Source organism: Xenopus laevis, chromosome 4L, assembly GCF_017654675.1.
Source record: "Xenopus laevis strain J_2021 chromosome 4L, Xenopus_laevis_v10.1, whole genome shotgun sequence".
Classification (NCBI taxonomy): domain Eukaryota; kingdom Metazoa; phylum Chordata; class Amphibia; order Anura; family Pipidae; genus Xenopus; species Xenopus laevis.
The window spans coordinates 35903745-35918592 of record NC_054377.1 but is presented as its reverse complement, the minus strand read 5'-3'; the positions used below and the strand labels follow the sequence as shown (position 1 = coordinate 35918592).

General features: G+C 39.5%; 1 protein-coding gene across 1 annotated transcript in view; it reads right to left on the bottom strand.

Moving 5' to 3' along the window:
- The window catches only part of LOC108713984 (dipeptidase 2), a 440550-nt gene that overhangs the window by 383378 nt on the left and 42324 nt on the right, over window positions 1-14848 (bottom strand). Inside the window, exon 2 of the mRNA XM_018257771.2 lies at window positions 13537-13713. Within this exon, the coding sequence (XP_018113260.2) occupies window positions 13537-13679 (143 nt within the window). The 5' untranslated portion in view covers window positions 13680-13713. The remainder of the gene's footprint in view (window positions 1-13536; window positions 13714-14848) is intronic.

Here is a 14848-nt window from a genome sequence, read left to right as displayed (position 1 = left end):
TTTCAGAGGGACAGAAGCAATAGAAAAGGAGGAGGGTATGGCTGTTTGTTAGGCTGAATTTAAAAGCTAATATAAAGGAGAAGGTTATGTTAGAAAATGAGGGAGCTGAATCCTTATGTGTGGAGCTCTTTACTGATTGTAAAACGTCCAGCAAATTAATTGTAGGGTTATGCTATATACCCCCTAATGTAGGTGAAGAGAAGGAGGCTAAGCTCCTGAGGCAAATAGAAAGGCAGACAGTAATGATAATGGGGGATTTTAATTACCCAGATATTAGCTGGAGCAAAAGTTCTGCCAGGACAGTTAATGGTAACACGCTTATAAACTTGTTGCATGACAATTTTATGGCACAGGTTATTAAGGAGCCAAACAGCAAAAATGTTATACTGGATCTAGTGATAGCTAATGGTCCAGAATGTATAGCAAATTACCTGGTAATTGAACCCATGGGTAATAGTGAACATAATGTGATCTCATTTTATATCTGGTGCAAAAAACAAATATATACTGGGGCAACAAAAACTATTCACAAAAGCTAAATTTTGTGCCTTAAGGGCTGCACTTCAGAAAATAGGTTGGGGCATTATGGTTTCTGCTAAAAACACAGAACAGCAATGGTTGTCATTTATTTATATTAAATCATTGCTGTTCTCAATTTATTTCCTTAATAAGTAAATGTAGAAGCACCTAGATCCAACCTATGTGGCTTAATATAGAAGTAAAGAAGTACATAGAAATGCATTAAAATGTCTGTGGGGACAGAAGCTGTATTTAACAAATATCAACATAGTTAATGTTGTAAAACAGCGATTCAGAAGGCAAAGATGCAAAATAAGGATCAAATTGCAACAGAGGCTAAGACTAACCACAAAAAGTATATTAACAGCAAAAGAATGCAGGTTGAGAGTGTTACTCCCTTAAATATCGGTACCAGTATGGTTGTAACAGATACAGAAAAGGCAAATGTGCTAAATCAGTTCTTTTCTTCAGTGTATATAATAGAGGAGGCAGAGTTCCCAGACTCACTTTATAGTTGCACTGTTGGCTCAGCTCAGTTTATTCAGTGGCTGACACAGGATACGATTGATAAAGCTTAAATAAAGATTAATGTGAACAAGGCACCAAGGCCAGATGGAATACACCCATGGTTCTAAGAGAGCTTAGTTCATTTTTATACTGGTCCCTATTTCTGATTTTCTCAGACTGATGTAATTTCTATATTTAAAAAGGGATTACAATGTCAGCCTGGCAATTATAGGCCAGTAAGTTTAACATCTGTGATGGGCAAATTATTTGATGGCTTGCTAAGGGATCACATTCAAAAATTTGTCCTGGTGAATGGCATTATAAGCAGCAATCAGCATGACTTTGTGAAGGACAGTTCATGTCAGACAAATTTGACTGTTTTTTATGATGAGGTAAGTAAGATGCTTGGTATTGGGGCCACATTTATTTAACATGCACGTTAATGATTTAGGGGAGGGTATTGTTCAATATGGTAGCAGTTTTAAATGTACAGTATGTTTGCAAATGCAAGGAGTCTGACAGGTAAAATTGGAGAGCTGGAGTTGCTGGTGCTGGAAGGAAAATATGATGTGATTGGTGTGGCCAAAACATGGCAGAATGACTGGGCGGTTAATATCAGTGGCTATACTTTGTTTTGGAGGGACAGAGGCAATAGAAAAGGAGGAGGGGTATGTCTGCTTGTTAAGCAGTATTTAAAAGCTTATATAAAGGAGGAAGTTATGTTAGAAAATGAGGGGGCAGAAGTCTTATGGGTGGAGTTCTTCACCAATTATAAAGAGTCCATCGAATTATTTGTAGGCATATAGACCCCCTATGTAAGTGACAAGGAGGAGGCTAAGCTCCTGATGCAAATAGAAAAGGCTGCTAGTTTAGGTAAAGTAATGATAATGGGGGATTTTAATTACCCAGATATTGACTGGAGCAACAGTACTGCCAGATCAGTTAATGGGAACAAGTTTATAAACTTGTTGCATGACAATTTTATGGCACAGGTTGTTGAGGAGCCAACCAGAAAAAATGCTATATCTAGTGATCTCAAATGACCCAGAACTTGTAGCAAATGTGCAAGTCATTGAACCCCTGGGTAATAGTGACCATAATGTTATATCATTTAATGTCTGGTGCAAAAAACAAATATATACTGGGGCAACAAAAACTATGAATTTTGGAAAAGCTAATTTTAGTGCCTTGAGGGCTGCCCTACAGAGTATTGATTGGGAAATTAAGTTTTCAGCTAAAAACACAGAACAGAAAAATGGTTACTTCATAATGTACATGGATGTAATGTGGTAAACCAATAAAAAAGTTTTGAAAAAAAACCCAAAAAAAACAAACCACAGAACAGAAATGGTTGTCATTTAAAATGATATTAAATCTGTTCTCAATATATTCCCTTAAGGAGTAAATGTAGAAGCTCTAAGAATCATCCTATGTGGCAAATCTGGCAAATGCAAATCTGTTGGGATAGAAACTGCATTTAATGAATATAAACACTGTATTAAATGTTGTAAATTAGCAATCCGGAAGGCAAAGAAAGGAAATGAAGCGTTAATTGCGGTGGATGTGAAAACTAACCCTAAAAAGTTTTTTTAATATATTAATAGTAAAAAGATGCAGGTTGAGATTGTTGCTCCATTAAATAATGGTACCAGTATGGTTGTAACAGATACAGAAAAGGCAAATGTGCTAAATCAGTTCTTTTCTTCGGTGTATACAATAGAGGAGTCTGAGTTCCCAGGCTCACTTTATATCTGCACTAATGGCTCAGCTCAATGTAGTCAGTGGCTGACTCAGGATATGATTCATAAAACTTTAATAAAAAATAATGTAAACAAGGCTCCAGGGCCTGATGGCATACAACCCCGGGTTCTAAGAGAGCTTAGTTCAGTTTTAGACCAGCCCCTATTTCTGATTTTCTCAGACTCGCTTTCATCTGGTATGGTGCATATGGATTGGAGAAGTTTGACATCTGTGGTGGGCAAATTATTTGAAGGCTTGTTAAGGGATCACATTTAAAATTTTGTCCTAGTGAATGGCATTATGAGCAGCAATCAGCATGGCTTTATGAAGGATAGGTCATGTCAGACAAATTTGATTGCTTTTTATGATGAGGTAAGTAAGATGCTGGACATTTGCCACTGCCCCTCGCAGTAGATGTGATCTATTTGGATTTTGCCAAAGCCTTTGATACCGTGCCCCACAAACAACTGCTTTCTAAACTATGATCTGTTGGGCTTAATGAAGTTGTTTGCACATCGGCTTCAGGATCGGGTACAGAGGGTAGTTGTTAATGGTACATTCTCTACTTGGAGTAAGGTTCTTAGTGGGGTCCCTCAGGGCTCGATATTGGGTCCACTTTTATTTAACTTTTTTATTAATGACTAAGGTGAGGGTGTTGTAAGTAATGTATCAGTGTTTGCAGATGACACTATCCAGCCCAATTAATTCCATCCAGGATGTGGCATTCTTGCAACATGATCTTGACAAACTGGAAATCTGGGCAGCTAAGTAAATCAGCTGTACAGGCTGATACATTAGATAGCTTTCAGAAGGGGTTGGATTGCTTTCTAGAAAGTGAGGGAATACAGGGTTATGGGAGATAGCTCGTAGTACAAGTTGATCCAGGGACTAGTCCGATTGCCATTTTGGAGTCAGGAAGGAATTTTTTCCCCCTCTGAGGCAAATTGGAGAGGCTTCAGATGGGTTTTTTTTTTGCCTTCCTCTGGATCAACTAGCAGTTAGGCAGATTAAAAAACTAAAAGATTGAACTTAATGGATGTGTGTCTTTTTTCAACCTTATTTACTATGTTACCTGTGCGTCTGCAAGGTACAGTCACCGAACAAGGTTCCCGATAACATGGTCGTTACAGCAAGTGAGGGAATACAGTGTTATGGAAGCTCATAGTACAAGTTGATCCAGGGACTAGTCCGATTGCCATTTTGGAGTCAGGAAGGAATTTTTTACCCCTCTGAGGCAAATTGCAGAGACTTCAGATGGGATTTTTTGTCTTGTTTGGATCAACTAGCAGTTAATCAGGTTAAAATAGAGTTCAAAGGTTGATGTGTCTTTTTTCAACCTAACTTATTATGTTACTTACGAAGTTACAATGTATTGCAAGTAATGTATCAGTGTTTGCAGATGACACAAAACTATGCAGCCCAATTAATTCCATCTAAGATGTGGCATTCTTGCAACAGGAACTTGACAAATGGCTAAACTGGGCAGTTGATTGGCAGATGAGATTCAACGTTGATAAATGTAAATCACGCACCTGGGATGTAAACATATGCAAGCCATGTATACCTTTAACGGGACTGCACTTGGCAAATATAAAATGGAAAAGGACCTATGAGTCCTTTATAGTAAATTTGGCTTTAGCAAGCAATGCCAGTCAATAGCTTCAAGGGCAAATAAGGTATTGAGCTGTATTAAAAGAGGCATAGATTTGTGGGAGGAGGGGGTTATTCTTCCACTGTCCACTGGTAAGGCCCCATCTAGAATATGCCATACAGTTATGGTCTCCAGCCCTCAAATATGATATTATTGAATTAGAGAAGATCCAGAGGAGGGCAACTAAGCTGGTAAAGGTATGGAAAATCTCAGCTATCAGGAAAGACTGGCCAAGTTGGGGTTGTTCGCGCTGGAGAAGAGACGCTTAAGGGGTGATATGATAACTATGTTTAAATATACAATGGGATCTCTCTAATGTCTTATTTACCAGTAGGTCATTCCAGCTAATACAAGGTCATTCCGATTAGAATAAAGGAGGTTACGATCAGAAAGTATTTTTTTTACAGTGAGAGCTGTGAAGATGTGGAATTCTCTCCCTGAATCATACTGGCTGATACATTATATCGTTTTAAAGTGATACTAACAACTACTTTTTAAAATATGAAAGTATATTAAAAGTTACCTATAGGTCATGTTGCAGAGAGGTTTGTTTTTGTAAGTAAGCATTAGTTGAAGTTCCTAAACTTGACTGTTCTGCCAACCCGACTGTCCCATCTCAACCTGTCAGTTAAAGTTTCCAATGCTAATGGACAACTGCGGTACAAATATGACAAGAACATGGGGCATCAGACAGGTAATGTAAAAGCATTGTGCAAATACGTTATGGCAAAGTTATAAGTAGCTTTCAAAGGCAATATTATGATAGATGTAAAAACTAGTTTAATTTCTGGTATCAGTATCTCTTCAAGAAGTAGTTGGATGGCCTTTTAGCAAATGAGGGAATTTAGGATTATGAAAGATAGCTCATAGTACAAGTTGATGCAGTGACTGGTCCGATCACTGGTGTAACTATAGAGCAAACAAGAAGGAGGCCCAGACCACAGGGTCTGTTTCCTCTATAGTGTTGAAGTCTCCCTCACGGCCACTTTCTTTTTCTTTAAAGTGACCGTGCCTCAGCGAGCAAGCTCGCGAGTGTGTGTGTGGGGGGGGGGGGGGCTGGCGCGCTGTTGTTACGTCAATGGGTCTAATTGCCACATTGGAGTCCGGAAGGAATTTTCCCCCCTGTGAGGCAAATTCCTCTGGGTCAACTAGTCAACTAGGCAGGTTATATATAGACTTTAAAGATTGATTTTGATGGACCTGTGTCTTTTTTTCAACCTAGCTTACTGTTACTTTGACCCTTATTTCCAGAAATTGACCCTATGGTTCAGATAGTGCTTTTCCTTTGCAGGGATATACTACAGGTTAACAAAGCAAGGGGCCAGATAAATGGTCCTGACAGTGCACTTTAAGGTGGCCATACATAGTTACATAGTTACATAGTTAAATTGGGTTGAAAAAAGACAAAGTCCATCAAATTCAACCCCTCCAAATGAAAACCCAGCATCCATACACACACCCCTCCCTACTTTTAATTAAATTCTATATACCCATACTAACTATAGAGCTTAGTATCACAATAGCCTTTGATATTATGTCTGTCCAAAAAATCATCCAAGCCATTCTTAAAGGCATTAACTGAATCAGCCATCACAACATCACCCGGCAGTGCATTCCACAACCTCACTGTCCTGACTGTGAAGAACCCCCTACGTTGCTTCAAATTAAAGTTCTTTTCTTCTAGTCTAAAGGGGTGGCATCTGGTACGGTGATCCACTTTATGGGTAAAAAGGTCCCCTGATATTTGTCTATAATGTCCTCTAATGTACTTGTAAAGTGTAATCATGTCCCCTCGCAAGCGCCTTTTTCCAGAGGAAAACAACCCCACCCTTGACAGTCTACCCTCATAATTTAAGTCTTCCGTCCCTCTAACCAATTTAGTTGCACGTCTCTGCACTCTCTCCAGCTCATTTATATCCCTCTTAAGGAGTAGCCATCTTTCCTGCAACCAAAGTCCTTAAGAAGTGGTTCTTAGGCACCCCACATTATGGTACCTTCTCATGTATGTCCTTCCAGAATTTTAATAGTATCATCAATTTTACCCACCCGTCATAGGGATTGGGATTGAGTTTAAGGGATACTGTACATGCGTCAGCCATAGTGGGAAATTTTAGGGCAAGTGACCATGTCAGAGGGTTATAATACATAGTAACATAGTAAATACATAGTAACATAGTAAATTAGGTTGAAAAAAGACACACATCCATCAAGTTCAACCTTTGAACTCTATTTTAACCTGCCTAACTGCTAGTTGATCCAGAGGAAGGCAAAAAACCTTGCTTGATGCCTCTCCAATTTGCCTCAGAGGGTATTTTGAGTATTTTGATCTGTTAGAAAGTTAAGGTGGCCATACATGGAGAGATCCGCTCGTTTGGCAATGTCGCCAAACGAGCGGATCTCCCTCCGATATGCCCACCTTGAGGTGGGCAATATCGGGCTGATCCGATCGTGGGCCCTAGGGCCCAACGATCGGATCCTATCAAACGCAAACGGGCGGTCGGATCGCGGGACCACATCAACGAACAGATGCGGCCGCGATGTGACGGGATTTTTAGTCCCATCCGATCGAGATCTGCCCGACTTTCGGCCAGATCTCGATCGGGGAAGCCCGTCGGGGGCCCCCATACACGGGCCAATAAGCTGCCGACTCGGTCTGTCGGCAGCTTTTATCGGCCCGTGTATGGCCACGTTTAGACAATGTCCTAAGGTAATAGATAACTTGTTTCCACTTTCTTATATACATGAATTGCAAAGTTTTGTAGAATGTTTGTTCACTGATGTGGAATCACGTGTGCCAGATGTATCATATGGATTTTATTTGGATTTGTTATACACGGTCAATTTTTGAAAGGACACTAGAGGGCCGTGCTGCCTTACTGTATATATGTGTAGGGATCATAATGATCATTTGCACCTGAGGTTATTGGGTTACACACCTACATTAAACATTGTATATGGTGTGCAATTTGGGGTCATGCTGAACCTCATGGAATAAACACACACAGATTTGTGTATGGTGTGGAATTTATTGTCTTGCTGAAACTCCTGGAATAAACACACAATTTTTTTAAAAGCAAGAGGATCCACGTAATTTTAAATTTACTGAAACCAACAACCGCCAACTGAAGTTTGTAAATGACACATGCATGGGCACTCGTGCATAAGGTAATAAGGCTTCATATTCATTAATTGTATGCCCAGTATCAAACCCAGGGCCGGACTGGGAGTAAAAAGCAGCCCTGGCAAAAAAAAAAGCAGCCCACACATAAATGTTTGCTGGTCTTTTGCTTATACACACGCACATTATATATATATATATATATATATATATATATATATATATATATATATATATATATATATATATATATATATACACATACAGTGGTGTGAAAAACTATTTGCCCCCTTCCTGATTTCTTATTCTTTTGCATGTTTGTCACACAAAATGTTTCTGATCATCAAACACATTTAACTATTAGTCAAAGATAACACAAGTAAACACAAAATGCAGTTTTTAAATGAGGGTTTTTATTATTTAGGGAGAAAGGAAATCCAAACCTGTGTGAAAAAGTAATTGCCCCCTTAACCTAATAACTGGTTGGGCCACCCTTAGCAGCAATAACTGCAATCAAGCGTTTGCAATAACTTGCAACGAGTCTTTTACAGCGCTCTGGAGGAATTTTGGCCCACTCATCTTTGCAGAATTGTTGTAATTCAGCTTTATTTGAGGGTTTTCTAGCATGAACCGCCTTTTTAAGGTCATGCCACAACATCTCAATAGGATTCAGGTCAGGACTTTGACTAGGCCACTCCAAAGTCTTCATTTTGTTTTTCTTCAGCTATTCAGAGGTGGATTTGCTGGTGTGTTTTGGGTCATTGTCCTGCTGCAGCACCCAAGATCGCTTCAGCTTGAGTTGACGAACAGATGGCTGGACATTCTCCTTCAGGATTTTTTGGTAGACGGTAGAATTCATGGTTCCATCTATCACAGCAAGTCTTCCAGGTCCTGAAGCAGCAAAACAACCCCAGACCATCACACTACCACCACCATATTTTACTGTTGGTATGATGTTCTTTTTCTGAAATGCTGTGTTACTTTTATGCCAGATGAAACGGGACGCGCACCTTCCAAAAAGTTCAACTTTTGTCTCGTCGGTCCACAAGGTATTTTCCCAAAAGTCTTGGCAATCATTGAGATGTTTTTTAGCAAAATTGAGACGAGCCTTAATGTTCTTTTTGCTTAAAAGTGGTTTGCCATGCAGGCCGTTTTTGCCCAGTCTCTTTCTTATGGTGGAGTCGTGAACACTGACCTTAATTGAGGCAAGTGAGGCCTGCAGTTCTTTAGATGTTGTCCTGGGGTCTTTTGTGGCCTCTCGGATGAGTTGTCTCTGCGCTCTTGGGGTAATTTTGGTCGGCCGGTCACTCCTGGGAAGGTTCACCACTGTTCCATGTTTTTGCCATTTGTGGATAATGGCTCTCACTGTGGTTCGCTGGAGTCCCAAAGCTTTAGAAATGGCTTTATAACCTTTGAAATTGAACTCAGGTGTGATAAACCACAGTTAAGTTATTTTTTAACATGGGGGGCAATCACTTTTTCACACAGGCCCATGTAGATTTGGAGTTTTTTTTCTCCCTTAATAACGTAAACCTTCATTTAAAAACTGCATTTTGTGTTCAATTATGTTATCTTTGACTAATAGTTAACGGTTTTTGATGAGCAGAAACATTTAAGTGTGACAAACATGCAAAAGAATAAGAAATCAGGAAGGGGGCAAATAGTTTTTCACACCACTGTATATATATATATACAGTGGTGTGAAAAACTAGTTTTTCACACTGTATATATATTACTATATATTACTAGTTTTTCACACCACTGTATATATATATATATATATACTTCCGCACACATAGGTCTTGATAAGTGAAAAAAAGCTGGTAGATTTATTTCAACGTTTCGGCTTACAAACTCAAGCCGTCATCCTATATAGATCCATAACATAGCCCGCAGCCGGTGACAGTGGGGGCATGGCTGGACTGTGGCAGGGCCCGGTCGGGAGCGACTGGGTCGTGCAACACGGTCCGTTCTGCACTGTAGCCCCACTTGAGACTGGGCCCCTAATATACTCCACCTCACATGGCAGGAGTATCAGCAAGCACGTAGAAGCCAGGTCACATTGCCTTTGCGTGCGGTCCCCAGATCATAGCCCGCAGTCAGTGACAGTGGGGGCAATGTTGGACTGTGACAGGGCCCGGTCGGGAGCGACTGGGTCCCGTAGCATGGTCCACCTTGTATTCCCGCTATAGACTGGGCTCCAAGTTTACTCCACCTCACATGGCAGGAATAGCGGTGAGCAGCAATAGTACCGAACGGTCGCTACCCACGCAGTCGCTTGGATATGCTGCCTCTGTGCGCGTTGCCTAGCAACATAGCTAGCATCTCTCCTCTCTGCAGCTCTACGGGGGTGATTCACTTCCGGCCCATGGAGACTGTACTATGGACGGGTTTTCACTGTAAACCGCTCTGCTACATAAAAATAACCTGGGGACAGCAGTACGCACCCGAGGTACCATGGCCACACTTACATATTATATTGATATCTTCACACAGGTATTAAAGTGTTTCGTGTTACTTTATGATTTACAGTTAACGATGATTGACGGGCGCTCTGAGACAGCCCCTTTGGCGCCATTTTTTGATCTTTAAATGTTTGTATGTTTGTGCACTGTGTGTTATTATCCCTGACAAAGGTTCCAGTAAGGAACCGAAACGTGGGATCTTCAATAAAACCTCCACTTGTTTAGCAACATCGACTTGTCGTAAATATCCTTGGAGTGCTGTCAATATTTGCAGAATGTATATATATATATATATATATATATATATATATATATATATATATATATATATATATCCACAGAGATGACGGCACTCCAGTGTATAATCAACAAGGCAGGAACAACATCTTACTTCAAAGGTTTATTGTAGACCAACGTTTCAATTCCGTACTGGAATTTTCGTCAGGGTGACGAAAATTCCAGTACGGAATTGAAACGTTGGTCTACAATAAACCTTTGAAGTAAGATGTTGTTCCTGCCTTGTTGATTATACACTGGAGTGCCGTCATCTCTGTGGATATTGATGTTTTCTTTAGACTGGCACCCAGGATTCTTTGTACTTATGGTGTGCGATTCTCATACTGTGGGACTACTATATATATATATATAGATATAGTAGGTTTAATGCAGCAAAGAGATCCCTTCCAAGTATAGCAGTACCCTTATTCACAATGTAAAAGTCAGATTTTGCAGTATTTGATTCAAATTGTACAGTCAATGGCAAGCAACCAATCACAGGGATTGGATCCTTTAAGTAACTGACCAGTTTCAGGGCAGGTGCAACAAGCGGATCTTTTGCAAAGTATTTCAAGAAAATATCCTTTGGTAGTATAGAAACAGCTGAACCTGTATCAAGCATCAGGTTAATGGGGTGTCCCTTGTCAGCAGAAGAAGTACAGACACTGATATAAACTGCATATAAACTTGTCTGGAATAAATGTGTCAGCTTTATCCACACTTAATACCGTGACATTTGTAGTAGTGACCTTATGAACATCTTTAGCAGAACTATGGCAGATCTTAGATCTTAGCAAAAGGTCCTACTTTTGTGCATTTGCGGCACTGTTTAGCTTTAGCAGGACATGTAACATGATTTGCAGTTTGTTGTGTTGAACCATTTATTATTTCTATTTGCTGCACGGTTTTGCAGTGTAGGTGAATCCCTTTCCTTAGCACTGTATTTTGCCTATGACTGTGCATTATTAGGCCACAGTGCTGAATTCACAATCTGTACATTCTCAGCAGTTCCCTGACTGAGTTATAGCCTCTGCCACTGCTGTTTCAATTTGGCTAGCAACTGTAATAGCCTTTGCAAGGGTTAAATCCTCTCTCTAATGCGAGGTGAGTTTGTTTTTTCCACTATTTGTACTCTTAGCATTTCATCTGTTAGAGTCCCAAATTCACAGGTAACAACCAGCTCTCTCAAAGCTGCTACAAATTGTTCTGTGGATTCGCCATTACTTTGTCCATGTTGGCGGAATTTATATCTTTCAGCAACCACATTTACTCTTGGCACAAAAAAGTTCTTTATAGCAGTAAGAGCAGTTTCATAAGTATCATCAGGCATTGGTAATGCATAGAATATACACTATCCCTTTGCTCCCAGGCAGTGAATAAGTAAAGCACGCTTTCTAGCAGCATAAATCTCCCCTTGGTCAGCAGCAATAATGTAATTTTCAAACATACGGATCCAAGCAGTAAAAGGTATGGTAGGCTCACCAGGGTTTGGAAGAAAAACTGCAAGCTGCTGCAGAGGTAGAAGAGCCATCCTTGTCACCATTTGTTATGTTTTAGGTAGCCGAGGATGAGTAGAGTATATAAGTGCTTTATTAGCAGACTCTTCCAGCCATTATATAACAGTAACTTTTACTTTTAAGCTGTATGAAGTATGCACATTATAAGTCTTGAACACAGTGACAACTACAGGCCATTTATATAAACACCACACCACTGTCTCCCACTGTGTATAATGTGCCAGTACCCACTCTCTCCCAATGAGTATAATGTGCCAGTACCCACTGTCTCCCACTGTGTATAATGTACCAGTACCCACTGTCTCTAATACACTAATATAGTATATTTTGGAAAAAAAACCTGTTTAACCCAACTGGAGTGCAGGCTCTATTTGCCCATCCCTCTGGTGGGGTAAAAGAAATTCAGGGTGACTGGTTCCCTTTAAGTTAGCCAGTATATGGTCAACTTTAGCCTCTCAATACAAAAAAATTACCCTCCGCCTTTGTGTGTGGAAAGGTAAAGCTATCTATTGATATGCTAGTACTGGAAGTAGGAGAGACTGTTTAAATGTCTGGCTGCAGAAGTACTTGCTGAATTAGTAGACACTAACCCTGACTACAGTGAGAGAGATTGGATATTTGGACGGCACCCGGTGTTTAAAAATCTCTTTATAAGGTGTGCTTTCCCCTTAAATCTTCCACTGCTGTTGAAAGCATGCACAAGAAAGATCCCTTTATGTCCAAGTAGTTGTATCCACCATGTGGCTAAAATGCCTACTTACAAGCCTTAATTAAGGTATATTGCCTGTAGTATTAGCAGGTCCTTCCTCTCCTTTTAGCTCAGTTCCATGAATCCCAATATAGAAAGATATAAATCCAAAATAGTATAACACCATTTATTAAAAATATATACTTTAAAAACAAGTTTGCACTCACATTTGTTTTGAAGTAAAATCACATATCAGCATCTGTGTTGCACAGGCTATTACAGCTTCTATGGAGGGGCCCTGTTGGCGTATGTAGCTTCCCCCGCAGCTCTCCCTGTAAGTCTGACGTGATGTAATTTCCTGCCTTACGTGTTTCGCCAATCAGCTGGCTTCCTCAGAGGCATATTTCCCTAACCATGTATGTCTTCTATTATACAACTGCTCATTAGAGTTTTTCATAGTGACCACAAAGGTTTGTGTTCCAAGCCTGCATTTCATACCCTGTTTCCTGCATATGTCACTTTCGGGTTCTCTCAAACTGCATTGTGAGTCAGGTTGCAATGGAAACCCTCGAGTGCTGGTCTTACTTGAATCGCTAAGCTTGCTTTGATACATTTAAACCCCCCCATGTGATAAAATCAATGTTTCTTTTTGCTATTTTTGGCTTTATACCTATCTTTATTTGTTATCTATTTGGATTCAATAACCACAATATATTCCTGTCGCATTGAATAAATATGAATTTAACGTGCTAGTGTCTAATTCTCAATTAAAAATATTTTAAAAATATTTCCCATAAAATATCAATGTATATTTGTGATTCTATCACTGTTATAATTTATGAACTCATTGAATTATCACTTGTGATCTCATTTTTTCTTTCACTTAATTTTTCATTTTGTGCAGAGAGTTGTAGTTCAACCCCATTTTTGAAATGTATTACCTTTTTACATCTATTTGGCAACTTACTTATTTCTAAATATAGTGGTTTTTAATTTAAGAAATTGTGATCAGGTAGAGTTAATCCAATCTGTATTTTTAAAAAACATGAACTTACCCATCAATTAAAGGAGCCTGCTTCATCAGTCTAATGGTTCTAAGATGAAGTTCACTGTCATTGTAAGATGAAACAAGCAGGACTAGGATGCAAAGCAAAATCCACCTAATGGACCATTGGGACCATGACGCCTTCCATGCCATGTCATCAATCTACTCGTTCTGTGTGTTTTTCAATCTGTAAAACATAATATTATATGAAATAGAGAATAGCTGTAAAATAAATAGTTGACATTTACTTAACTAAAATTTGTATCTCTTTTTAGTATTTTCAACTGAAAATGGAAGCCAATTCTAGGCATTCTTTTCTTGATTTTCTGAAAGGCAGGGAGCCACATTCAATTGTAAAAAAAAATTGGAGAGCAACACAAGCATGCAAAAAGTTCCTGGGGTGCAAATTATGGAGTGTTGACTATTGGTAGTCCCTATGTGGACTAGCAGCCTACAGGAGGCTCTGTTTGGCAGTACACCTATTTTTATTCAACCAAACCTTGCCTCCAAGCCAGGAGTTCAAAAATAAGCACCTGTTTGAGGCCACAAGAAGTAATATCCAAGGGGTTGGTGAGCAACTTGAGTTTATCATCTATTAATGGTATAAATGTGTTCCAGCATAATTTTTTTTTAGAAAACACTTTTTTATTGAGTTAGCAATAATAAGAGCATATACAAAGTAATCCAAGGAGCTATTTCACAACTGCTCAAAACCTTTAATTTCGCAATAAAGCATTAGCTCTGCTTCCGTTGTTGTTATCGCTGGGTTTATATTCGCAAATCATGCCGTGGACTGCCTAGGACTCCTAGAAACAATTAAATGCTATTACTTCAACACCCCACCTAGACATAGCAACGCTATAAAAAGTTGTTGCTTTGGAAGATTCTTGGGTATGCCTTTGACCATCCATGCTGCAGGTGCTTGCATGCTTCAAATCTGCTATTCCAGGTACATTTGGCCTTGCGAAACATACACCTATGGGCATTCTAGCAACCCACAAGACCATCATGTTACATAGTTACATAGTTAAATCGGGTTGAAAAAAGGCAAAGTCCATCAAGTTCAACCCCTCCAAATGAAACCCAGCATTGATACACACACCCCTCCATACCCTCAAATAAATTATATATACACATATCTATACTAAATGTAGAATTTAGTATCACAATAGCCTTTGATATTATGTCTGTCCAAGAAATAACCAAGCCACTCTTAAAGACATTAACAGAATCAGCCATCACTGTGAAGAACCTCCTACGTTGCTTCAAATGAAAGTTCTTGTCCCCTAATATTCTTGTTAAGTATAATCATGTCCCCTCGC